The sequence below is a fragment of the Ursus maritimus genome, unplaced genomic scaffold (genome assembly GCF_017311325.1).
Source record: "Ursus maritimus isolate PB19 unplaced genomic scaffold, ASM1731132v1 scaffold_29, whole genome shotgun sequence".
Classification (NCBI taxonomy): domain Eukaryota; kingdom Metazoa; phylum Chordata; class Mammalia; order Carnivora; family Ursidae; genus Ursus; species Ursus maritimus.
The window spans coordinates 17,749,502-17,776,389 of NW_024425452.1; the positions used below are offsets into that span (position 1 = coordinate 17,749,502).

General features: G+C 36.4%; 2 protein-coding genes across 6 annotated transcripts in view; one reads left to right on the forward strand and one right to left on the reverse strand.

Annotated features, from left to right (window-relative positions):
- Positions 1-6,932, forward strand: part of PHF3 (PHD finger protein 3) — an 85,132-nt gene extending 78,200 nt beyond the window's left edge. For all 5 annotated transcript variants that reach the window (XM_040643602.1, XM_040643604.1, XM_040643603.1 and 2 more), the window contains 3 exons: positions 328-417; positions 2,543-2,738; positions 3,207-6,932. In XM_040643602.1, coding sequence (XP_040499536.1) covers positions 328-417; positions 2,543-2,738; positions 3,207-5,329 — 2,409 coding nt within the window. In that variant the 3' untranslated portion in view covers positions 5,330-6,932. The remainder of the gene's footprint in view (positions 1-327; positions 418-2,542; positions 2,739-3,206) is intronic.
- A 5,418-nt stretch (positions 6,933-12,350) lies between these two features.
- The window catches only part of EYS (eyes shut homolog), a 1,466,842-nt gene continuing 1,452,304 nt past the window's right edge, over positions 12,351-26,888 (reverse strand). The window contains 8 exon segments of the mRNA XM_008684895.2: positions 12,351-12,488; positions 12,491-12,547; positions 12,550-12,630; positions 12,633-13,123; positions 13,125-13,413; positions 13,416-13,517; positions 13,520-13,588; positions 19,197-19,358. Of these exon segments, the coding sequence (XP_008683117.2) occupies positions 12,406-12,488; positions 12,491-12,547; positions 12,550-12,630; positions 12,633-13,123; positions 13,125-13,413; positions 13,416-13,517; positions 13,520-13,588; positions 19,197-19,358 (1,334 nt within the window). The 3' untranslated portion in view covers positions 12,351-12,405.

Below are 26,888 nucleotides of genomic sequence, written 5' to 3' on the forward strand. Positions count from 1 at the left end.
TATTCTGAAGTCTGTTGTATTTTTTCTGGATTGTCAATGTGTCATATGCTTGCCACTACCCCTTTACTTCCTGTCTTTCCTGCTGAGAACTGACATGACCTCAGATTCCATCTCAGTTGTATCTTGGGTACCCACCCTAGTTATTTGGAGTTGACATTTGAGGTAAAGCCTGATTTCTGCCCCTGCACTTTATGTTCTGTGATGCAAATCTTTTTATTTACTTGTTTTTTATTACCATTTCAAATTAGTCTTAGAGCTAAATTTAAATTAATTATGACTGTTACAATATATTCTGTATATGTTGCTCACTTTCATTTTTTATTGTAGGATCTACCAGATAGTATTCAAGTAGGTGGCAGGATATCACCTCAGACAGTTTGGGATTATGTTGAAAAAATTAAAGCATCAGGAACCAAGGTAAGGAGAATTTCTTTAGTTATACCAGCATGAGAGAATATTTGAAAAGTAAATCACTGAGAGTTCTTTATGCAGGGTACCCTGGGGGAAGGAGCCAATACAAATTCTGAATTTACATAGTATGCCTGACAAAACTGAACTAAAGCCATCTGCTAAGGCTCCGAACAGCCCAGCATTCCTTTTGTGGGTTTTTCTTTCCTTCTGGTATGCTTTCTTAGTGATTTCTGTGTCAGTGTTTTGGAAGAAATGTTTTAGAATTAAGTATTGCGATTCCTCCTGAAATTTTGCCTTGTTTTGATTATAGACATTTGTTTACTTAGGGCATAGGCTAAGCTGCTGCAACAAGAGGACCCTAAAAGTATAATGGCTCAAAGAATATAGAAGTTTATTTTTTTAAATATCAGTGGTTCAGAGTAGTTCTTGGGCTCTGGTTCTACAAGATCATTCAGGGCCCAGTCTCCTTTTATCTTATTATTTGGCTATTTCCAAGAGTGTTACCCTTATCAAACATGGTCAGAGCTGACTTATCAACCTCAAGTGGGAAAAATGAAGAATGCCAGTCTAGTTGTTTTAAAAGCAAGACGTGAAAATTGCTGTTAGCATTTCACTTCCTCTAACTTCCATTGGCAAGAACTTTTTAGTAATGTAGCCTTATGTAAGCTGCTAAGAAGGCTGGGAAATGTAATCTCTGGAAATGTTGTCTCTGTTGGATGGTGATATGCCCAGCTTCAAAGGCTTCTTTTTGTAATAGGAGGAAGGGAAGAGAATAGATAGTTGGTGATAATTAGTAGCCTGTATCACAATATTATTTTTTCTCTATATATATATATTTTCTATCATTTCTTTAACTTGTAGAACAATACTACACAGGAAAATTTACATTAGAAGAAATTTTTTTTCCCTCCACGGATGATAGTACCTAGCATATTACAGATATTAAAAAAATAAATCTTAAATAAGTGAACATTAATTTTTTATCTTTTTCTTAAGATTAGACATGTCTAGTAAGATTAGAAATAATCCAAAGTGGATGATCTCTAGGTAAAAAGAATATATATTTTTCAATAATTGATTTTAGAATTTAAATTGATACAGTGTTAGAATACAAATAAATCTTGAAGCGCTATAAAAATGTTACATTTATTTGCTATCACGTCTCATAATAGTAAAAGTCAAGGGAAAGCAATTGGGAAGGTATTACCCTTGGACATTTTGGGAATCACTCTTCATCTACCCATATATTTCTGCCTAACACTTTATAGTATACCTCCTTCCTGAACTGACTGAAATAGAGGTAATAGTTGTTACCTCTGAAAAATAGTTCAGATGACCTTTTATAAGAGGTAGAGCCATAGTTTAGCTCATTCGTAAGTTTTCTTTAGGAACTTGCGTCAATTTAGGCTTTGTAGCAGTTCTGGCTCTCTCCATTTTGACTATGTACCTTCATGAAAAGGCATCCATTTTTTTTACATTACCAAATTAATACTACGTTGGGACTCTCTTTTCTATTGGAAACATAACCTAGAACCCAGAGGCACACAAATAAGTTCCTGAGTAAGCCAGATGATTCTACAAAATTTATGGCCTTTGTGTATTTGAATTCTTTCACCCAGCCTCTTTTATTTCTAAATCCAGTCCCTGTAAATGGGTTTTTCAGTGGATTTGAGTGTTTTTGTGTGTGTGTATATGGCAGGGTGGTGGTGGTAGGTGATATTAATTTTCAGTGTGCTGAAAACACAGGCAGCCCTTTGTGAAGGTTATAACATATAAATATAAAAACACATAAACATATAAATAAGGAGATAGTGTAAACACCAAATGACTTGGGTTTAAATATGTTCTCTATCACTGAAAATTGTGTCACCTTGAGCAAATTAATTACCTGGGGACTCAGTGTCTTATGGGACACTTTCAGATAAAACAAATCTATTAGTGGATCTGCAAAGATCTTTTCCTAAGAGTTGCTTCCCTTTACTATTTTTATCTGCATTTAAGTTGGTAAATCATGTTATTTGGTAATCATCCTTATAAAATTTACTAGATTATTACTAATTGAGAAATGATATTTAAAACCAAGCTGTTCTTTAGGTTATTTTAAATAATCATTCATTATTTTCTTGAATAGGAAATTTGTGTGGTTCGCTTTACACCCGTAACTGAAGAGGATCAAATTTCTTATACTTTGCTGTTTGCATACTTCAGTAGCAGAAAGCGCTATGGAGTAGCTGCTAACAACATGAAGCAGGTTAAAGATATGTACCTTATTCCTTTGGGTGCTGCAGATAAAATTCCACACCCTCTTGTGCCTTTTGATGGACCTGGTAGGTATACATTTTAATAATAGAGTATGAATAAAATAAAGCGGGAGGTGAGACCAGAGTGACAAAATGGACTCTGCTTTCCTTCTCAGGATCCAGCCCTCTAGAGCTGACTTGACAGGGCAGGCACCCATTTAATAGGCTGTAATAAGCTAGATGCAAAAATGTAACCTTCATTGTAATGATTGAAAATGACTATTTTTATTTATTTATATTTTTTAAAGATTTTTTAAAAAATTTATTTAACAGAGAGAGAGAGTGTGCACACGCACACAAGTGGGACCGGAGGGGGTTGGTGGCAGGCAGAAGGAGAGGGAGAAGCAGACTCCCTGCTGAGCAGGGAGCCCAACGTGGGGCTCTGTCCCAGAACCCTGGGATCATGATCTGAGCCAAAGGCAGACACTTAACCGACTGAGCCACCCAGGTGCCCTGAAAAATGACTATTAATTGATGTTTTTTTATTTGATACAGGGCTGGAACTGCATAGACCTAATCTGTTGTTGGGCTTAATTATCCGTCAAAAACTGAAGCGGCAACATAGTGCTAGTGCTAGTACTAGTCATACAGCTGAGACTTCTGAAAGTGTACCAATGGCTTTGCCACCTGATAAAAAAAGTAAAATAGACGTTTCCACAGAAGAAACACCAGAGGAAGAAAATGACTTTTTTAATTCTTTTACAACTGTATTACATAAGCAGAGAAATAAGCCTCAGCAAACTCTTCAGGAAGACCTTCCGACAGTAATTGAACCTTTAGTGGAAGTCACCAAACAGGAGCCACCAAAACCTTTAAGATTCCTTCCTGGGGTATTGATTGGCTGGGAAAATCAGCCATCTACTCTGGAATTAGCAAATAAACCTCTTCCTGTGGACGATATACTTCAGAGCCTTTTGGGCACTACTGGTCAGGTATATGAACAGGATCAGTCAGTGATAGAACAGAGCACTCTCAAAGAAATTCCATTTATAAATGAGCAAGCCGACCCCAAAGCAGAGAAAATAGATAAAGTGGAAGCAACTGATGGCGAAGCCAAGGAGGTGAAGGTTAAAGTAGATGACCTTTCAGAATCTACAGGTAATTCAGTAGTAGGAGAAGAAACATCAATAATGGGGTCATCTTCCATTTCTCCTGGACCTTTGACAAGTCTTAGCCTCAGAGGTAAGCCACCAGATGTTTCTACAGAAGCATTCTTAACAAATTTATCAATTCAGTCAAAACAGGAGGAAACTGTGGAGAATAAAGAGAGAACATTAAAAAGACAGCTGCTGCCAGATCAAGAGAATAATTTGCAAGATAATCGGACTTCAAATACTAGTTCTCCGTGCAGGTCTAATGTAGGAAAAGGAAACATAGACAGTAATGTCAGTTGCAGTGAAAACCTTGTTGCTAATACAACAAGGTCCCCACAGTTTATCAACCTGAAACGGGATCCTAGACAAGCAGCAGGACGAAGTCAGCAGATAACTGCTTCAGAAAGCAAAGATGGAGATAATTGCCGGAATGGAGAGAAACATACCCTGCCTAGTCTGTCACACAAGGAGCACTTAACAGAACAAATCAATGTAGAGGAAAAGTTGTCTTCTGTAGAGAAAAACTCGTGTGTTCAGCAGGGTGATAATTCAGGGGTTGCACAAAACTCACCGTCAGTAGAAAACGTACACACTTCTCAAACAGAACAAGCAAAACCCTTACAGGAGGATATTTTAATGCAAAATATTGAAACTGTGCACCCATTTCGAAGAGGATCGACAGCAGCATCATCTCATTTTGAAGTTGGAAACACATGTCAATCAGAATTTCCTTCTAAAAGCATCAGCTTTACTTCCAGAAGCACCAGCCCCAGAACAAGTGCACACTTTTCACCCATGAGGCCACAGCAGCCCAACCTTCAGCATCTCAAGTCCAGCCCCCCTGGATTTCCATTTCCAGGGCCTCCTAATTTTCCCCCACAAAGCATGTTTGGATTTCCACCACATTTACCACCCCCTTTACTTCCCCCTCCAGGCTTTGGCTTTGCTCAAAATCCCATGGTTCCCTGGCCACCTGTTGTTCATCTGACAGGCCAGCCACAACGTATGATGGGTCCCCTTTCACAAACATCAAGGTATATAGGCCCACAAAATTTTTACCAGGTTAAAGACATTCGAAGACCAGAAAGGCGCCATAGTGACCCTTGGGGTAGGCCAGATCAACAGCAACTGGATAGGCCATTTAATAGGGGTAAAGGAGATCGACAGAGGTTTTATAGTGATTCACACCATTTGAAAAGAGAGCGACACGAAAAGGAATGGGAGCAAGAATCTGAAAGGCATAGACGCAGAGACAGAACCCAAGACAAGGACAGAGACAGAAAAAGCAGGGAGGAAGGGCACAAAGATAAAGAGAGGGCACGGTTATCACATGGTGATCGAGGAGCAGATGGAAAAGCAAGCCGGGATAGTAGGAATGTAGACAAGAAACCAGATAAACCTAAAAGTGAAGACCATGAAAAGGACAAAGAACGAGAGAAAAGTAAACATAGAGAAGGCGAAAAGGACAGAGATAGGTACCACAAAGATAGGGACCACACTGACAGAGCTAAAAGCAAAAGGTAAAATTTGCAGGCTGCTTCAAGATTACATTTAAATAACTGAAATGTTGTATCTTAAAAACTTTATGATTGCCTGCTAGGATTGTGCCATCTTTTAAATTTTTAATATTGGTGGTTTGCAGAACAATAAAATCTGTGTGTTGGTGCAGGGCGCTCTCTGTACCAGTGCCCATCATCCCTTCTTCATACCAACTGTCCCTAGTTATAGGAATTTAATATTTTTAAAAGTTTTACATTGCTGTATATTCAAAGATTTGTTTTATTAATACGCAATAAAGGCTTAGAAATTTTAGTTTTATTCCTTACTTGGTAAATATGGTTAACTATGGAATATATTTACTGCCTCTAGTGAATGTCCTTTATATAATGACTAATTTGAGAGTAATGTGTGCTCTGTAAGTTTGTTTTAAATTGCACTGTTTTTAAAGAAACTGTAGAGGAGCAACAGAAAGTCAAGCAACTTCATAATCAGATTATATTAATCATTTAGTTGAGCAGGTTTTGACTAAGAATCAGATGCCCAAGGAGTACTTTTATTGCTTTAATCTGCACTCATTGAAGGCATTTATTACCATATACTACAACTTTGTGGTAGGCCATTTTTTTTCCTTTTCATTTTTGGCTCTTTGGAAACTTGAATACTTAAGCTTGTACATGATCTTGTGTTTTGCTATCCTTTTTACTGTAAAATGTAAATATTTTAAGGGATATTTTGATTCTAAATATGATAAAAGAATTTCTCACCTATTTTGTGTGTGTGATTTGAAATTCAGTAGTAAAAGTATTTCTTCTTTGAAGCTTTAATTATCAGATACTAAACTCTTTCTCCGCCAAGAACATACAGGTAATAGCTCTCTATGTCAGGCAGTTGATGAGGGGGAAAAACAATTTCTGTGTCATAGATTACAAGCTATTGAGATAAATCATGTAGTTCTAAAGAGGTTAAAATTGAGAACTACCAATGAAAAAGTGTGTAGCTATAACCCATTATATAGTTATGTTTCTGAAAACTTGTATACCATCAAAATTTGGTACAGACTAATCATTTTACAGAACTTTTATTTAAGAGAAACGTGGTGTGAATCTCTTTGTAAAATGTGTAATTAACTCTAATTTGTTGGTGGAGGTGGCGGCGGGGGGGATAACTACAGTTCTGTATGCTGGTTTTGCTTGAAATAGAAAGCACATGGAGGCTATTGTTAATCCAAATTTAAATTTATTTACACCCTAAATTACCTACTGTATTGATTGCTATAATTTAAAGCAATAGCTATCAAAAGATACTAGCACTTGAGACCAAAAAAGAGAGGGAAAAAATAGTATTTTTACTCCTCTATATTAATGAAGAAAAATATAAATGACTTCACAAAATTAAAAAGATAAAGTTGTCTTAAGAAGTCCCAAGATTATAGTTAAAAATAACTTTGGAAATTAAATCAGCTTTGCTAGTCTCACTGAAGAGAAAAGGTTGTAAATTCAAAACCAAATATTTTGTCTAATTTGCAATAATTTGCAGCCCTTTTTTGTCATCCTTATCCTCTGCAATTAATCATCATAAAAGTTCTGAAACAGAGGACTTGTATTTAAATAAAGTTTGTTTAATTTTGGCTTACTTTTCTTTTGGAAATTAACTTGTTAGTTTGTAAACAAAACCTAAAGGCATCTTTTGCACCATTATGAAGAAATTGTTTTCAGGGTTTTACAAAAAAAAAAAAAACAACCAACCAAACAAAAACCCACCTCAAACCAAAAAGTTAGCTTTTTGATTTCAAGTATGTATGTTGTTAGTAAATCTGCTTTCTCTGATTTATCTGGTTGTGGGGTTGAGCAGACACTGGATTTTTTTTTTTTTTTTTTTACAAGGTACAAGTAGAGAAGAATGGGTTAATCAATGGAAGAAAGCCTTTAAGTTAGTTTTTGATTGCTTCTTAGTAAGTTTCTTGTATATATTGTTGCGATGCTTGCTTTAAAGTTCTTTCTTTGTATCTCATTAGAACATGATACATTCTTGTAGACGCTCCTATTAGTAGTGGTGGCCATCTCCTGGGATTACAGAGCTAAGTGTTACAACCAAGTTTTTTGACCCCTTGTTGATGGAAATATTGTGGAGAGTGGGGAAGTATAGGCATATTGACTGAGAGGTGAAGAAGACTACCTTAGAAGTCTCTTGAGGAAACCTAGAAAAATTTAAAAATTTGCCCAAGGTTAGACTGCTATTGGCAGAACTGAATTCTAGCTCAGTTCTAGTTTTCTCCAAGGATTATGTGCATGCCAGTTGTATGAGAATTGGGAACAGGAGAGAAAGACAAAAGCCTGATTACTGTAGATCTCTTCCATATTCCCTTTCCTCCCTATTCCACCACCCTGTCTGAAACCCTTTATTGAACATTCAATCCAACTCCTCAAAGTGAGCAGGAAGACACAAAAATCTGTGGTTCCCTTGTGTAGATTTGCAAAGTTTATATCCATTTCAAATCCCAATTCTCAAGTCTTATTTTCTGTTGCTTATTTTCTATTGCTGCTGTGACAAATTATTCAAAATTTAGTGGCTTAAATTTATTGTACATTTCCGTAGATCAGAAGTCTGAAGCAGATCTTAGCAGGGTGAGATTAGGGTGTCAGAAGAGTGCATTTCTTTTCTGGAAGTCTTAGGGGAAAATCCATTCCCCTTGCCTTTTCCAGCTTCTAGAGGCCACACACTTGCCCTGCGTCATGGTCCCTTGCATCATCTTCAAAGCCAACAACATGGGACCCAGCCTTTCTTGTGTTGCCATTTCTGATCCTTTGATTCCCTCTTCCACTTTGAAGGGCCATTGTGATTACATTGGGCCCACCCAGATAATCCAGGATAACCTTCATATTTTAAGGTCCACTGATAAGCAACCTAAAATGCCATCTGTGACCTCAGTTCCCTTTTTACCTATTTACAGGTTCCAGGGATTAGGATGTAGACAACTTTGAGGGGCCATTCTACTTACCATGATTCTTGACTTGATAATTCTAGCTTATGTGTGGGTGAACTAAGTTTTTGGAGTTTTAACAGATCTCAGACCATAGTAAATATGTTTAAGTTAAGAAAAATACAAACTCTAGAGAAGAAAATGGAGTTGACAGTTTAGCCACTTGGCTGTTAACACAGGTTTATGTATAGGTGTTAACATAGAAAACTAGTTAACTGGTAAATTTACAATCACGTTTTTAGTTTTTAATAGTAGCTTTTTTTTTTTAAAAGATCTTATTTATTTGACAAAGTGAGAGAGCATAAGCAGGGGGAGCAGCAGGCAGAGGAGAGGGAGAAGCAGGCTCCCTGTTGATCAGAGCTGTCTCTCCCCCCCCCCCCCCCCCCCCTGCAGTGCAGGGCTCAATTCAGGATCCTGGGATCATGACTTAAGCCATAGGCAGATGCTTAACCTACTGAGTTACCCTCCACCACCAGGCGTCCCAGTAGCTGTGTTTTTAGAGATGGATGTGAATTCAGTTTAAATGCATTATGAGAGCTAACAAATCAGATTTTATTAAAGCAAATAGTTTACTTAATTTTAGCATTTAAATATTACCAGTTGCACTGTTGCAGTCTCAGATCCCTTAAAACATTGGTCAGGTTACCACTTAGCAACTAGTGACAACAAAGGGCAATATACATAATCAACTATTGACTTTTGTCTCCCAATAGAATTGGTTACTTCTTTTAAAAAGGTGCCAGCCCTGATTCTTTGATTCCTACTTCATAAAGAATTTCAGTAATTCATGTATAGATCAAGAAATACTAGGTTAATAGCTTAGAAGTGTCTTGAAAACATGAATCTACTTTATAGATTCAGAACAGAGTCATGGGGGGAAACTCCCAACAGAATATCTTTGAAGAAAAGGCAGTGCAGTAGAACTATGAATATCCCCAAATACCTTTGCTTTTTCTGTGAAATAGTTCAGTGTGTATGGATATATCTGCCCAAGCCGTATTTTTAAAATACTCCTTATTTTAAAAAAGAATACTATACTCCGCAAAGTAATGATTTTTTTTTTGCAGCAACTTCTTTAAAAGGAATGTTTAAGGGGTGCCTGGCTGGCTCAGTTGGTTAAGCGTTGGACTCATGGTTTTGGCTCAGGTCATGATCTCTTGAGAGAGATCGAGCCCCACATTGAACCTCACAGTAGGCCTACACTCAGCGGGAAGACTGCTGGGATTCTCTTTCTCTGCCCCTCCCCCAGCTTAGGCTTTCACACACTAATAAATAAATCTTGAAAAAAAAATCTTTAAAAAGGTAAACAATGGGGCACCTCGGTGGCTCAGTCGGTTAAACATTTGCCTTTGCCTTCGGCTCAGGTCATGATTCCAGAGTCCTGGGATCTAGTGGCCTTGGATTCCCAGCTCATCAGGGGGCCTGCTTCTCCCTCTCCCTCTCCCTCTCCCTCCCTGCTGCTTACCCTGCTTGTGCTCTGTCAAATAAATTAAAAAATAAAAATAAAGAATAAATAAAAAGGTAAACATTGCCATCACCTGGCTTAGTAGATATTTCACCTTTATTTTAAAACGTTTACATTCAACACTGTTTCAGAAGCATTGTAACTTTTATAGTCAAGTTACCTTAAAGGGTTTCTGTATCAATTTTTTTGGGGTTGGAAAAGCATATCACAGGAAATCTTCAACAGTGTCATCCCAAAGATAGCAAAAATAAATAATGGTGATTATTCACTTCATGAAATTTTAGATTTAAAAGTTAAAAAATTATTTTCACTGAGTCATTTAGTCTTATAGGAAATTGCTAGGTAGCAGTTTTAAGTTCTTTCTTTGTGCGAAATTCTTGGAATTCAGTGGTGAGGGGTACCATTAGCTAGCCTCCAGTCTCTTGGAGCTTGCAGTATAGTGTAGGACAAGTGCCCACATCTTAATATAAAATTGCAGTTGTCAGAAGCAGCTCTAAAGCAGTAATTCTCAAACTTTGGTTTCAGGACTCCTTCACTCTAAAAGATTACTGAGAACCCTAAATATTTATGGATTATATCATTTAGCAATTTAGAAATTAAAGGTTACAATTTTTAAAGTGTTTAACAGTGATCCTATTATGTTAATATAACATTTGTATGAAAAATAACTTCTACTAAACTTAGTAAGAATGTCATTGTTTTCATTTTTCAACATCTCCAAAGTCTTAAGACAGCTGGATTCTCTTATATGCTTCTGCATTCAGTGTTTTAAGATATGTCATTTTGTTTGAAATACATGAAGAAAATCTGACTTCACATTGGAATTGTCGTTGAGAAAAGAAGTATTCTGTGTATCCCCAGAAAATTTATGGGCTTTCAGGGGTACCCTGAAACGTTTTGAAGTGCTGCTTTAAGGATGGGTACTCTGCATTTATTATGAGAGAACGTGGCCTACTGTGATGGGGGTGTGGCCCATTGACGCTTTGGTAGCCTTACATAGAACAGCTTCCTTACCTTTATACGTAAGATGTGTATCTTTAAAGTTAGGTCTAATTATCAGCCATCAAAACAATTTAAGAGCTATTATGATTTTAATATCACCAAAGTTAAATGGTATGGACCAAAACAAATTTAGGTCACAGTTTTTCAGCAAATATTGGACAGAGTTTTCTTGCATGGTTTCTGTTAAAAAAAAAAAAAAAAACCACGACTTTGAACCAATATGTAGACATTCTGCAGTTTTACATTATACGGTTCACACACGTTTTCTAATGTCAATATACGTGGGGACAATTTGTGTCCCATCGAATGGTGCCAAAGTTCTTAACTTTAGTTCTGGGGCCCTCCAAGGGCATCTACAGCTTTCTGATTGCAATGATGTGGCAAAAACAAGCTCCCCCCCCAAAAAAAATCTAAAAGCTTTCAAAATGATAAATTACCTGGTTTCTTTGTACAGACTGGAACCTGCACAGGCAGATTCTGCTTGATAGCATTGAGAAGTTAACTATGCACCAGTCCTTTTATTCGTAAACTCTTTCTGCCATTTAATAAGAAAATTACATATTTTTCCTTTCAAACGTCACAAGTTGCTTATTACCAAGATAATTTTTTTTTTTCTCCACATAGTCCTCCCTGTTAGTGCATTGTGTCAGTGGTGGTGTCAGTTGCTTTCTTGGTGGCCAAATTGTCATAAATATTAAACTCTAAAAAAGCTAAATAACAACAGCAGCAATAACTACTTTCCCCATCTGAAGTGGTGGAGTGGGATGGGGAGAGAAAATTCTATTCACAATTTTATCAATAACTGGTGGTTGGGTAAAATGGACTTCCACAAGTTAATGCTTTTAATGGTACAGATAGAATCAGTATGGTAACTTTCCAATGGCATTATTCAGAACCTGCTTTATGCCCAATTTTGAGACCTGTAGACTTGAAAAGTTAAGTGTAAATAAAGTTTAGTTTTTATATTTGATCAGTTATAGAACTATATGGTTTCAAAAGTCAAGTAAGTCTATAAGGTTTATAACAAAACCCAACAGTGTTTGCCCTACTCTTCTCTCCAGAGGTAACTATTTTTGATTCTTTTAGCCATTTCTTAAGATATTTGCCTTCATATTTGTGACATGTTATATAAAAAAAAAGGTTGCAAAAACTGTAACTATTAATGTCTTACTGTGGAAGGTAAGTGTTTAACCCTCACCAGCCAACTCCTTTCCTCCACCTCTGCCTTTCCACATTCATGTAAAAACTTTTGGTTTAAGTCCATATTTAAATTTCACATTATTGCAATCATGTAAGTATTCATAGCTGAGCCATGCAATAGAATATGGTTATATATTTTTTATAATTTTTATTTTTCCTATGGTAATTTGCTTTTTTTATTTTTCTTTGTATCATTTATCCCACCTAAATTTTATTTAAAATTTATTCAGAGATGTGTAAACACTAAATGGAATGAAAACTTTGGAATCAACATATTTACAGATATATTGGATGTAGGAAAACAACCAAAATCTTTTCTTCAGCTATATTTTCTAAACTCATAAAAAAGGATGTGTTAGCATTTAGACTACAATGTGCCAAAGAAATGACTACCAAAATAACCACTTACACATATATTTTGTAAATTAAAATCACAAGTACTAGTTTGTATAATTAATTTTGTTCATCTCCATTAAAAACATTATATCCCTCTGATTTAATTAGCTCATTTTTTTTTGAATCCTGAAAAAATACATTTTAATTTTGCCAACAAAATCTCTTTTAAAAATCTCTTGAGTCACTTTATTTACTTTTGGCCATATTCAAATCCCCCTAGATAACTAATGCCATCACAGTTTAGAACAACAAATTTCTTGTATGGGTCAATATCCTCAGAATTAGACTGTCATCTAGGTAGGCCTTAATAAGAGTCTGATTTTGAATTTCTCTTACAAGGTGCCATTTATTATGATAGAATGTGCCATTGTTATAGGTCATAGGCACAGAAAGGCTTTCTCCTAAGTTAACTGCTATTTTCAAGGACTGATTATGGAGACCAATTGCCAGAAAATCATTTTCTGCATTTTGAGCTTTTCCTATCCATACAAGTAAGCCTTCTGTCTCAGTAGTACTGAAATTTAAGTATATAGTAGTGAACTGAAAGTTTCTTTTCTTGTAATCTGGATCAATGTATTTAATGTAAGAATTACCCATAAATTTTGCAGCTGAAAATGAAGTTTTGTTTTCACAATACTTTCCCACCCAACCTAAAGCACACAAACAACTGTAGGATAATGACTGATCAGGTGTACATAGAAATTGGCGAAGACAAAGATTATTCAAACAATACACAGACTGGTCACATGTATTTCCAGCCCAGTGTGGCAAACATGCAAGAAAAAGTTGTGCCATTTACTCTACATTTACCCCTATTTCTGCACACATCGTATCCACAGGGTGTCCCTACATTTGAGCCACCTACATTTGAGCCGCCTTTTGCTCCTAATTCGGTTAATTGTAATTCTTGATTATTTATAATAACTTCTCGGACACAACCATGAAAACCTGTAGGTTCATTTGCTCTTGACATCGGATTTACAAGATGTAAGGATGACAGTCCTCCAGTATAGAATTCAGTATTTGTGTCCAGGGAGCTCATTTTAACATTGTCTTTTTCTGTTCGTTTATCCCATCTAGATCCAGGTAGCCTTCTGCACCAACTCTTCCTGCTTTAATCACATGCCAAGTACTTCCATTAGTCGTTACTTTTTGGAGAGTTTCTAGGAGATAGTTCTGTCACCAAGGTTGTAGCAAAGTTGAACAGAACCATTTACTAAGGAGATACATAAAAAATCACCTGTTTAGAAAGAAAACCAGTTAATTAAGATTAAAATGTTGCTCCATTAAAAACTCTTGCCCTTTTTGGCTATTTGAGTAAGTTTTGGTTTGGGGGGAGAAAAGCAATAGTTTTGATCACAATAATGTTAGAGAATTTTGTTTCCGTTTACAGGTAAAAAATATATATGTATGTATTCATACACATATTATTCAGGAATTGGCCACATAAACTGAATGTATTGTGGTACTTAAGGGAGGTTTTCCTTTAATGATTTTATATGGTTAAGGATGAATGTGTAAAAATAGGTAACTTAGATGTTTTACTCCAAGCTGCTGATTCTGTTTTTGACAGAGATTGAGGAAGTAAGCAAGAGAATTAAGAGCAGTTAATACTGGGGCTGTGAACACCTCTTCTTATATTGTATGCTCTCCAAAGTTTCAGCCACGTCTTTGGCATCAAGTTCTGTCTACAACTACACAAATCCCTAGTGGAGATCTCTGCTTGGATGTTGTGAAGGCGCATCAAATGCCAAAGTTCATACCTCAGTTCCTCTCATACACCTGGCACCTTCGGTCTTTCCAAACTCAGCGAGTCAACTCTCTCGTCCTCCAGTTCTTCAAACCAAAAATTTGGATTTGATCCCTGATTCCATATATTTTCTGTTCCACAATAATCAGTCTATCAAAGATAGTTCTCTAATGAAACAGATTTAGTAACATTTTGGCTCACCATAAACCTCTTATTCTGTCTGCTTATGCCACCTTCATTAATTTTACTGTCCTATCTAGCTTCATCTATTGCTAGAGCCTCTTCACGCTTCCTTTCTGATTGATTTTAGAATCTACACTGAAGCTAAAATGATCTTTTCAAATGAAAAGATCTGGTCATTATACTGCCTTTTAATGGCATTCACTGTTGTTGAGCCTAAAATCACTTAACATCTATAGAGAGGCTCTGCACGTTCCCAGCCCCTTTCTCTAGCTTTACCTGGAGTGTATTCTCCCTCTCTTCCTCAACTCTCTTTACTCCAGGAACACTGACCTTGTTCTTGCCTCAGAACCATTGTGCATGTTGTTTTCTTTTTCTTGGAACACTCCTCTTCGTCCCCATTCCACCTCATCTAGGCAACGCCTACTATCTTTTGAGTCTGAGATCAAATGCCACTTCCTCAGAGAAGTGTTCCTTGATTCCCCAGAGCTGGTCAGGTTTGTTTCTATTAGTAAGTACTTTAATTGCACCATGATTCTCTCCGTCACAATATTTATCTCATTTTAAAATTATGTAGTCATCTGCAAACAAATATGATCCAGGATGTATATGAAGTTGCAGTGAGGCATTCAGAGGAAGAGTAAATGCAACTCTATGTGCCTAGGAAAAGAATGCAGCCCTTCAATCTAAGACTATTTCAAGAGGTTAGCAAAGTACGGACATATCTTCCTCAAGACAGCATTTTCCCTTCTCCCTAACATTTCACAACCAATAAAAATTTCTTTTCTTATCCAAGGAGATTTCTTGGCACATGCTACTCTTGCTTCCTTTTCTCCGTGGGCAGTGCCACACTACCTCACCTCCCTCCCACAAATAGTGTCCTTTTCTTCTACTCACCCTTGTGGTCCACTTCAGACCATCGTTCTAGGACCGTTGGGAGACCTAGCAGTTCTACAGTGCTACACCTATGGTCTCCACTTGAGAAAACTATATGAGTCCATGCAAAGAATGGTTCTCTTAATGATTTTCCTCATAGAGAATTTCTAGCGGATTTAATCTGTGATTATTTGATTAACAGCTGCCTCATCCAGTAGCTTGTAAACTTCATGAGAATAGGGTCTGTGTCTGATTTGGCCCAACAGTTTATCTCCTGCACCTAGCACAGTACCTGGCACATAAGTAGATGCTAAATAAACAATTGTTGAATTAAGAAATCACCTTTGTGTAGTTGTGGGGTGCAATGACTCAGAGTATTTCTCAAATACTAGCTTGAGGCTGAAAGCAAGAAATAAAACATCTTTTTCCTGTAATGATGTGCAAATTTAAAAAGATTCCCAACAAAAGGAAGAAATTCACTTTATTCACATATTTTCTTTTTTTTTTTCTTTTTTTCTTTTTTTTAAAGATTTTATTTATTTATTTGACAGAGATAGAGACAGCCAGCGAGAGAGGGAACACAAGCGGGGGGAGTGGGAGAGGAAGAAGCAGGCTCCTAGCGGAGGAGCCTGATGTGGGGCTCGATCCCGTAACGCCGGGATCACGCCCTGAGCCGAAGGCAGACGCTCAACCGCTGTGCCACCCAGGCGCCCCTATTCACATATTTTCTAACATGAATAGTATTTAAAGTCTAAAGAGAGAAGCAGAATTTGCAAACTTTGAGGTTATATAAAAAAATTAAATGTGGACTGGATCATCTAAATTTTTGTACCATAAGAAACTAGAACAATGAAACATAACTGATATTGTTTTAAAAATATATAACACTCTGAATATACTTTGTGGCCTGTAAGTGGACACAAATTCTCTTACAGGATTATGGAAGAAGTTTCTCTTGCTCCTTGTGTCACAGAGTGTCCTAGAGTAAGCAGTGTTACAGTGAAGGGCTACATTGGAATAAGAAGTATCTAAAAATGATTAGGAAAGCCAAAGCTGTGATCTATAATATCACTGGTAAAGTTGCCAACTCTAAGAGCAAAGAGAATAGCTTCTGCCAAGGAAAGCTTATTTTAACACAGTTTTGCTGGTATGTTCTTGTCTTGTGAAGAACTGACCCCCAAAAAGGTGTTTTTCTTTTCCCCCTCTGTGTCCCTGGAAGCTAAAATTGCTCTTGTAACCGTATTAGCAGATTTTGTCATGCAAACCTTTATTTTAGTAGACTAGAATATGGGTCATGGCTGTAGTCATGGCTGTAGTCATGGGTCATGAGTACATACTGGCATTAGGGTAAGTATGTGTTAGAAGTTGACAATTAGTGAACAGTTCTTCTAAGAAACTGAGCTCATAAATGGAATGAAGATCATAAATGAATTCACCTTGGCTATTTAATGCCTGTTTAACCATGTCTAGGGCCCTCCTTCCCTCATCTGTGCTGCCATTGCCGCCAGCCCTCACCTGCCACCCCAGCCATGTATCATAGATCAAGGCAACCTTTTAGGACCTAACATTTGTGAAGGGACTACAGAAGAAGTATATTAGGGAAATTTTATACTTTTATCTCCCTAAAAGGAAAGTGAAGGTAATATTATCTTTTATTGTTTGAATACGCTTTAACGTTATATTGTGGATGACCAGGCTTTTTATTTTTTATTTTTTTAAAGATTTTATTTATTTGACAGAGAGCGAGACAGCCAGTGAGAGAGGGAACACAAGCAGGGGGAGTGGGAGAGGGAGAAGCAGGCTTCCCAGTGGAGCAGGGAGCCCGATGCGGGACTCGATCCCAGGACCCTGGGATCACTCCCTGAGCCGAAGGCAGACGCTTAACGACTGAGCCACCCAGGCGCCCCTGACCAGGCTTTTTAAAAACATATTTGTGAGGATTATAACTATATCAAGATGAATTCAGGCTGTGATTAAGTTGTGCTTAATATAATAATGATAACTTTTATGTATCAAAACACTCACTTTAAGGTATGAAATACTTAACAGCAATGGATAAACAGGTGCCAAGGGTTTTTTCTTTAAAATCTCTTTCCAAAATCAAATATCTACAATCAATGAAGATAATTTTGAAATTATCATTTTGTTTTAAATTTTATATTATTTGAGATTATTAAAATTATTAACCTCTAAAGAGATAGAGATACCCTGTTAACTGAAAATTCGGCTTTTCACATATGAAAAGCTAATTGGTTGTTGATATCTAAATTTATTTTTTTACATTGTGTATTAAGTGGGCGTTTTTTACTAAAAGCTCCTCTCAGCAGAGAATCAGCTAGAAGTCTTAGTTAATGTTTACATCAGACATAACTCTTAAAGGAGGTACAAAGTACGAGAACATCACTTGTATTTTATGCAAATGTAAATAAATGAAACATACTTTACCACTTCATTACACCAACTGAACACTAATAAATAAGTTTATGCTTTTCATCCGATAAATGCCTTTAGGTTAATCTAAGTCTGAGAATGTAAAGCTTAGATTTTTAATAAAGTTTTCATGATTTCCTTACATAAGTTTCAAATGCAGCATCAACCATGACATGAAGCTAATACATATATTTTCATCTTTGTAAACAGTGTCTGAAGCAGAAAAAAGGACAATCTTGACTGACAGGAATTGAAATATAGTGCCATTTAATAACAGATGTAAGAAAAATATGCTCTTGGATTCCTATATGTGTTAATGTGTATGAGCTTTTTATTTTGCATACATAAAGATAAATACGTATCTAGCGTACTAATTATAAAACTACAGTACAACATTCTTCACCAGTTCAGTTCCAAATATATCTTGATTTTATGCCCTTATCATACAAAGGTTAATCCTGAGTTTTTTAATGAGCAATATAACTAAAGCTGATTGTCTTTTAATATCTCTTGATTTAGAAGTAGAAATTTTCTACTTGTGGACAATTCTTTCATTTGGCATTTTCACAGGGAGATTTAATCATGAATTTAAAAGGAAATATCAAATCTCAGGAAAACAAATATCTTCTAGGGTATATTTTGTAGCTCAATCATGTTATCTTTTTTTCTTTGAGATTATCTATTCTCCTTGAAATTATTTTGAAGGTATTTCACCAGTGCACTGAGATGGAAACACTTTAGTCTAATTCTCTGATACTCTAATCATTCAGCAGCATATTAGGACAACTTCAAAAGAGCTACTTAGATTAGATTGTGAAAATCAGGGTACCATTTGTGTTGACTATGGAAAACAAAAACTGATTTAATTATTTCCCAATGCTAAAATTTCGTTTTCTGAGAAACAACATGAAAGAAAAGTCAAATCTAAAATTTACAAATATTTTGTAATATAAATGTAACTATAAATGCAAATGTCTTTGTTAAAATTCTGGAGAAAGATATATGAAAATGGAAACCAACAGTAAAGTAATAAAAACTCAAAAACAATTTTTAAACTGCAAAATACTATATGGAGATTTTTATTCCATATTATTTTGCAGTAATTGTGCTACTTTTATAGTTAAAAATAATTTTACAAACTTATTTTGGAATGTGAATCCTAGGTTTATTATTTAGAGAACATATTGAATAACTTAAAATTTTTGGAGCTATAAATGTGGATGGATTTACTGGAAATATATCAATCATAACTTCCTTTCATTTATCTTTTATATACATATTTTGTTCCTTTTGACCTAGGACTATTATGCTTGGCTTCAACCTCTTCTGTGATGGGATTGTTATACAGTTGAGAATATACTATATTTGGTTTTTGCTAACTTTAATTGTAACACAGTTCTTGCTATTTTACTAAATTTTATATTTAGAGAGTCAGTTTATAAACATACACTTGCAATGATAACAGAACATATAAGTATCAAGCATTTACATATTTTATAGGCTCAATGACTTAAAAAAATAAAAATACTCCATTAACACATTGCTTCATAGACTACTGGGAATTAGCTAGGATTTCCCGCCCCCCGCCCCGCAAACATCTTGCCAACTTTACCTGATTGTGCTTTTAAGTGTTGTGCAACATAAAATCAGATGCCATCTGCAGAAAGAGGCTGAAACTGCAATTGAATATGTGTCTTTTTTCGAATACGGAAGGAAGCAAAAGACATCCGGGATAATTCATGGCTTCTGAAAGGTGGATCACTTATAGATAAAACTAACAAAGCAAAAGCATGAGTTAAAAAAACAGTATTGCTCATAAATACAGTAAAGGTACATAATTTTATCATTTAAGAACTTACCTTATCTTCCAAGGGTTGCTCTTCACTAAATATACTGAATCATGGTAAATCTGTTTTAATCCCACTAACTGTAGGCTTTCTGTAATGGAGCCAATTATTGAACAGTCTTTTTTTTTTTTTTATGTTTTTTTATTACGTTATGTTAGTCACCATACAGTACATCCCTGGTTTCTGATGCAAGGTTCGATGATTCATTAGTTGCAAATAACACCCAGTGCACCATGCAATATGTGCCCTCCTTACTACCCATCACCAGTCTATCCATTCCCCCACCCCCCTCCCCTCTGAAGCCCCCAGTTTGTATTGAACAGTCTTCTATTCCTTGTGGTAACTATGCTCCATTTGGCTGGTGCCGTGTGGCACAGATTCTCTGCTCTAGCTTGTATTATAGAGACGCATCAGATGCAAGATTCTAAGAATGGTTTATTCTTATCTCAAGAAATAGACATTCTTGGGAATGCCTTACATTAATAACGCTTTCCAAAAGGTGATTCCAATTGTGGCAGGTAGAAGGCATCACTATATGAATTATTCTTTAGTTTCTATATTTCTGATTAAAATGTACAGTGTAATCAAGTCAAGATAAGATTAAAGTGATTATGTAAATAGAAATAAATATCAGTTTACTTGACAATTTATTTATTTTTTATTTTTTTAATAATTTATGTTATGTTAGTCACCATACAGTACATCCTTAGTTTTTGATATAGTGTTCCATGATTCATTGTTTGCATATAACACCCAGTGCACCATGCAATATGTGCCCTCCTTAATACCCATTACCGGGTAGCCCATCCCCCCACCTCCCCTCCCCTCTGAAGCCCTCAGTTTGTTTCCCAGAGTCTATAGTCTCTCATGCTTCATTCCCCCTTCTGATTACACCCCCTTTCCTTATCTCTTTCTTCTCCTACCGATACACTGGTGTTTCTTACAGCTATGTACGTAGACCTTTCCTAATGCTTCCACAACCACTTTGAGTCATGCTTCCCTATTCGTAATCGATGATGTTACTGGTGGACATTATCTTGACACTCTTGTTTCCTAAGGATAAGGGTGTGGACGTTTCCCTAGGACTACAAACCCAATTTTGAGAAGGGATGCCTATGCATGAGGGAGCTTTAGTTGACGGTTCCTAGACACTGTTGTCTATTACATATGAGAATGAGGCACAATGTTCATGTTTCCATACATGGCTCAGTCAGTTAAATGTCTGACTCTTGGTTTTGGCTCAGGTCATGATCTCAGGGTCATGAGATCAAACCCTGCATCAAGCTCCATGCTCAGAGAGGAGACTGCTTGAGATTCTTTCTCTCCTTCTGCCCTTCCCCCTGCTTGAGGTTGTGTATGCTCTCTCTCAAATAAATAAATCTTTAAAAAAAAATAATGTATTTACTTTTTTCACTCAACAATCTATCTTCATGAGACTCTGATGTTAGCATATTTTGCCTATTGCTTCTTCTAAACACTTGCACTGTATTTTTAAAAATAAACAATCTTTAGAGAAGTTTTAGGTTCACAGGAAAACCGAGCAGTAAGTACAGTAAGTACTCCCCTGCCCCCTACCCCACATATATAACCTCTCCACTATCAACATCCTGCTACAGAGTTATACAGTGAACAACTGATGAACCTATATTGACATATCATTATCATCCAAAGTCCACGGCTTAAATTAAGTGTCATTTTCAGTGTATGTTCTGTGGATTGTGACAAATGGATAATGACATGTATCTACCATTATTGTATCATACAGAATAGCTTTACTGTCCTAAAAATACTGTGTACTTCACCCATTTTTCTCTCCCTTTTCCTCCCCAGCCCCTGGTAATCACCAATATTTTTACTGTCTTCCTAATTGTGCCTTTTCCAGCATGTCATATAGTTGGAATCACAAAGCATGTTGCCCTTTCAGCTTGGCTTTTCTTCAATAAGATGCATTTTAAGGTTCCTCCAGGTCTTCATGTCTCATTTCTTCATAGCTTATTTCTTTTAGTGCTGAATACTATTCCATTGTATGGATGTACCACAGCTTATTTATTCATTTATCTACTGAAGGATATCCTAGTTGTTTCCTAGTTTGGGCAATTATGAAAGATGTTTATAACATCATTCCAATCGTCCAACTCTCTTCCAAAGTGGCTATACCATTTTGCATTCCCATCAGCAATGAATAAGAATTCCTGCTGCTCTATACCTTTGTCAGCATTTGGTGTTGTCAGGGTTTTGGATTTTAGCCTAAAATGGTATGTAGTGGTATGGTATGTTAGATGTTGATATGTCCTAAAGAGAAAAATTAGGTTGTATGCATGTGGAGTCAATGAAGGTGATATTAGACTAAAGACCTCACAAAGGTGAATAAATGACCTCTGAGGATCTATGGGGAGACAGAAAATAAGTGCAAGGCCCATGAGGTGAGAAGTTTCTTGCCATGATCAAGGAAAAGGAAGAAGAAAAGTGTGACTGAAGGGGCAATAAAGAAGGGGAGAGTTTTATTTTTATTTTTTAAAAGATTTTATTTATTTGACAGCACACGCACAAGCTGGGGGAGCAGGAGAGGGAGAAGAAGGCTCCCTGCTAATCAGGGAGACTGACTCGGGGTTTGATCTCATGGGATCATGACGTGAGCTGAAGGCAGATGCTTAACCCACTGAGCCACCCAGGTGCCCCAAGAAGGGAAGAGTTTTAAAAGAGAAGGTCAGAGAGGTTATGGGGCCAGATCACATTGTCAAGAATTGTGATGTGTTTGAGATTTTACCTATTGGTAAGCTAATAGGAGCCTGCCACATTTCATAGATAACTGGAGAAAACATGAAATACCTGGGTCAGAGACAAAGAACAGTTCATTACAGCATAGCAGTAACAAGAGTATCAGAATGTTTTTGTCAGTTCCAGAATCCCCTATTCTCTTAGAAAAATGTGAGAGGGCCAACTGATGCTGTGTGTTGCTTAGAAAGGAAATCTGAGCTTAGAGGTCTAAGTCTTTTATAATTGGCAGTGAGCATGCCTGCTCTTTGCCCTGGAGGAAGACACCATCTCTTTCTTCCAAAGCAGGAAACATTTGTTTCAAAGTTAATATTATCGGTAGTGAAATGGACCTACATCATGTACCTCTTCACGTGCACAGAATCATTTTCTGCAAAGATCTGTGGTGTTTCTGTATTTCTGCAAAGATTAAATGATTTGAACCTGGTCATAAAGAAACATCAGACAGATCTAAGTGAAAGGTCATTCTACAGGATACCGTCAAGGATATGGAAAACATATAAGATAGAGAAACTATCCAGATTGAAAGAATCTGAAGAGACATGATAACCAAACACAACATATATCCCTAGAGGGCATCCTGGATCAAAATGGATAAACACATTGTTGGGGGCAGTTGAGGGCATTTGAATCCGGTCTGTGAGTTGGATGGTAGTGTTGTACTAATGTTAATTTCCTGATCTGGAGGTTTGTGTGCTGGTTATATAAGAGAATAGCCTTTCATTTGGGGGAAATAACCACAAGGGTATTCAGAAATGATGGGGCATCACATCTTTCGATTGCTCTTAAAAGGTTCAGAAAAAGACTAATAATGATAAATGGTGTGCGTGTAGGTGTGTGTGTGACACAGAGAAGAAAATGCAATAAAGAAATAATTGGAGAGTATGGGGGAAAATATAGGAATTCTTTTTATTACAGCAACTTTCCGGTAAGTTTAGAATTATTTCAAAGTAATTATTAAAAATTATTTTCCTTGTTATTTTCATTATATACCTCCCTGTAAAAGCACTTTCAATACTTAAGGTACCTTTGTGTTTATTGGACAAAATGACTTTGTAAACACCTCAAAAATAAGCTCAGTTACAGCAAATAAAAAAACCAAAACAAAAGCCAAAAAGGTGAATGTTAAACTGATCATTGTAAGATCTAGTGCTACCTGTTACTGATGGGCAGTAACTTCTCATGTGTGATCTTTCAGCCAACCAGGTATGTTGCATTTGGAAGAAAACACAAGTGACTTTCCAGATAACACAAACTTTAGTCATGACTATCACTTTCACGACCTTGTCAATTATAAATAGGATTCTCTGAGAAATTACTAATATTTATATTACCACTGTTTAAAAGCTGTGGCATTGACTGGCACCAGACCAGGGCAAGCTGGTAAAAAGAAAGTAGAATGGGCTGCTTAGCAAAGTAAAAACCCTTGGATTGCAATGATGCTCCATGTAATTTAGGGAACACATCGATTTTTAAAACAAGCAACATTTTAATTTTTAGGAAACTGCCAAACTATTTTCTAGAGTGGCTATATAAGTTTACATGTTCACCAGCAATGTATGAGAGACCTAATTTCTCTACATTCTCACCAGCACTTGGTTTGTCTCTATTTTTTAAGTTTTAAGTGTACAGTGATATCTCATTGTCCATACACTCTTTTCAGACTTGTGGGTATATATAACACCTTTTGTTTTCAGCCTTGAGGCCTCAGCAGAAACAGACAACCAGAAAAGTCAAATCTCACTGTACAGTGATTCAAATAACCTCTGACTTAATACCTTGCCAAAAAACACATTTATGCCTACAGATTCTCTGTGAATAATCTTTAAAGAATTTTAGAATATTATCTCTCAGAGGAAGAAAAGAATGTACAAAATTAAACCAATATTAAGCCAATCTAGGAGAGAGAATTATCAGTTTAATCAAATTATTACATATTCTTTTTAAAATTAGTTATTTTTACCCTCTTGTTCGGAAGTAATTTTTAACTTATTAAAAATTGAAGAAATAAAACTAATACAAAGAATATTGTACCCATAGTTGTCTTTTGCTAATTTTCAACCCCTCTGTCTAGCTGTCTATATGATACATATTTTTTCTCAATCAGTTGGGGTAAGTTCCATACATCATGGCTCTTTGCACCTAACAAATTATAGATATTCTCTTTATATGTAACCACAGTACAGTTATTAATACATTTGTAATGTTAATACTATACTTTGTCTGACATTCATATTCCAGTTTTTTTAGTTGATACAAATATCCTTTATAATATTTTCCTCTAGAGTATGAAATTCCATCTAAACTGAGATGTTGTACTGAGCTGTCATGTCTCTTTATTTTTATTTTTTTAAAGATTTTATTTATTTATTTATTTATTTTAGAAAGAGAGAGAGAGCGTGAGCAGGAGCGGGGGGAGAGGTGGAGGGAAAGGGACAAGAGACCCCCACTGAGCAAAAAGCCAGACTTGGGGCTCAATCCCAAGACCCTGAGATCATGACCTGAGCCGAAGTCAGATACCTAACCAACTGAGCCACCCAGGTATCCCATCATGTTTCTTTAAATGTCTTTTCATCGAGAACATTTCCACAGCCTTTCATTGTCTTTATGACCTTAAATTTTAAAAACAAATGTATTTAAATTCAAGTTAGCTAACATATAGTATAGTATTGGTTTTAGAAGTAGAATTTAGTAATTCATCATTTACATATAATACCCAGTGCTCATCCCAACAAGTGCCCTCCTTAGTGCCCATCACCCATTTAACCCATCCTCCCGCCCATTTCCCCACCAGCAACCCTCACTTTGTTCTCTATAGTTAAGAGTCTCTTATGGTTTGCCTCCCTCTCTGTTCTAATCTTATTTTTCCTTCCCCTTCCCTATGTTCACCTGTTTTGTTTCTTAAATTCCATATAGGAGTGAAATCATATAGTTGTCTTTCTCTGACTGACCTATTTCACTTAGCGTAACACCCTCTAGTTCTATCCACATTGTTGCAAATGGCAAGATTTTGTTCTTTTTGATGGCTGAGTAATATTCCATACCGTATACATATACACCACATCTTCTTTACTCATTCATCAGTTGATGGGCATTTGGGCTCTTTCCATATTTTGGCTATTGTTGATAGCGGTGCTATAAACATTGGGGTGCATGTGCCTCTTTGAATCACTATTTTTGTATCCTTTGGATAAATGCCTAGTAGTGCAATTGCTGGGTTGTAGGGTAGTTCTATTTTTAACTTTTTGAGGAACCTCCATACTGTTCTCCAGAGTGGTTGTACCAGTTTGTATTCCCACCAGCAGTGCTTCCCCTTTCTTCACATGCTTGCCAACATCTGTTGTTTCCTGAGTTGTTAATTTTAGCCATTCTGACAGGTGTGAGGTGGTATCTCATTGTGGTTTTGATTTGTATTTCCCTGATGATGAGTGATTTTGAGCATTTTTTCATATGTCTGTTAGCCATTTGTATGTCTTCTCTTCTGCCTAATTCTTAACTGGATTATTTATTTTTTGGGTGTTGATTTTGATGAGTTTTTTTTAATAGATTCTGGATACTGGCCCTTTATCCAGTATGTCATTTGCAAATATCTTCTCCCATTCCATCAGATGCCTTTTAGTTTTGTTGATTGTTTCTTTCACCATGCAGTAGCTTTTCATTTTGGTGAGGTCCCAATAGTTTATTTCTGCTTTTGTCTCCCTTGCCTCTAGAGATATGTCTGGTAAGAAATTGCTGTGGCCAAGGTCAAATAGGTTACTTTCTGTTTTCTCCTTAGGATTTTTATGGTTTCCTCTCTTACATTTAGGTTTTTCATCCATTTTGAATTTATTTTTGTGTATGGTGTAAGAAAGTGGTCCAGTTTCATTTTTCTGCATGTTGCTGTCTGGATGTCCCAACACCATTTGTTGAAGAGACTGTCTTTTTTCCATTGGGTATTCTTTCCTGTTTTGTCAGATTAGTTGGCCATATAGTTGTGGGTCCATTTCTGGGTTCTCTATTCTGTCCTATTGATCTATGTGTTTGTTTTTGTGCCAGTACCATACTGTCTTGATGATTATGGCCTTGTAATACAGCTTGAAGTCCAGAATTGTGATGCCTCCAGCTTTGGTTTTCTTTTTCAACATTATTTTGGCTATTCAGTATCTTTTCTGGTTCCATACAAATTTTAGGATTGTTTGTTCTAGTTCTGTGAAAAATACTGATGTTATTTTGATCAGGATTGTATTGAATATGTACATTGCTTTGGGTAGTATAGGCATTTTAAAAATAATTTTTATAATAATATTTTTTATTATATTATGTTAGTCACCATACAGTACATCCCTGGTTTTTGATGTAAAGTTCCATGATTCATTAGTTGCGTATAACACCCAGTGCACCATGCAATATGTGCCCTCCTTACTACCTATCACCAGCCTATCCCATTCCCCCCCCCGAAGCCCTCAGTTTGTTTTTCAGAGTCCATAGTCTCTCATGCTTCATTCCCCCTTCTGATTACCCCCCTTTCTTTATCCCTTTCTTCTCCTACTGATCTTCCTACTTCTTATGTTCCGTAGATGAGTGAAGCCATATGATAATTGTCTTTCTCTGCTTGACTTATTTCACTTAGCATTATCTCCTCCAGTCCCGTCCATGTAGCAGCAAATGTTGAGAAATCATTCTTTTTGAGAGCTGAGTAATAT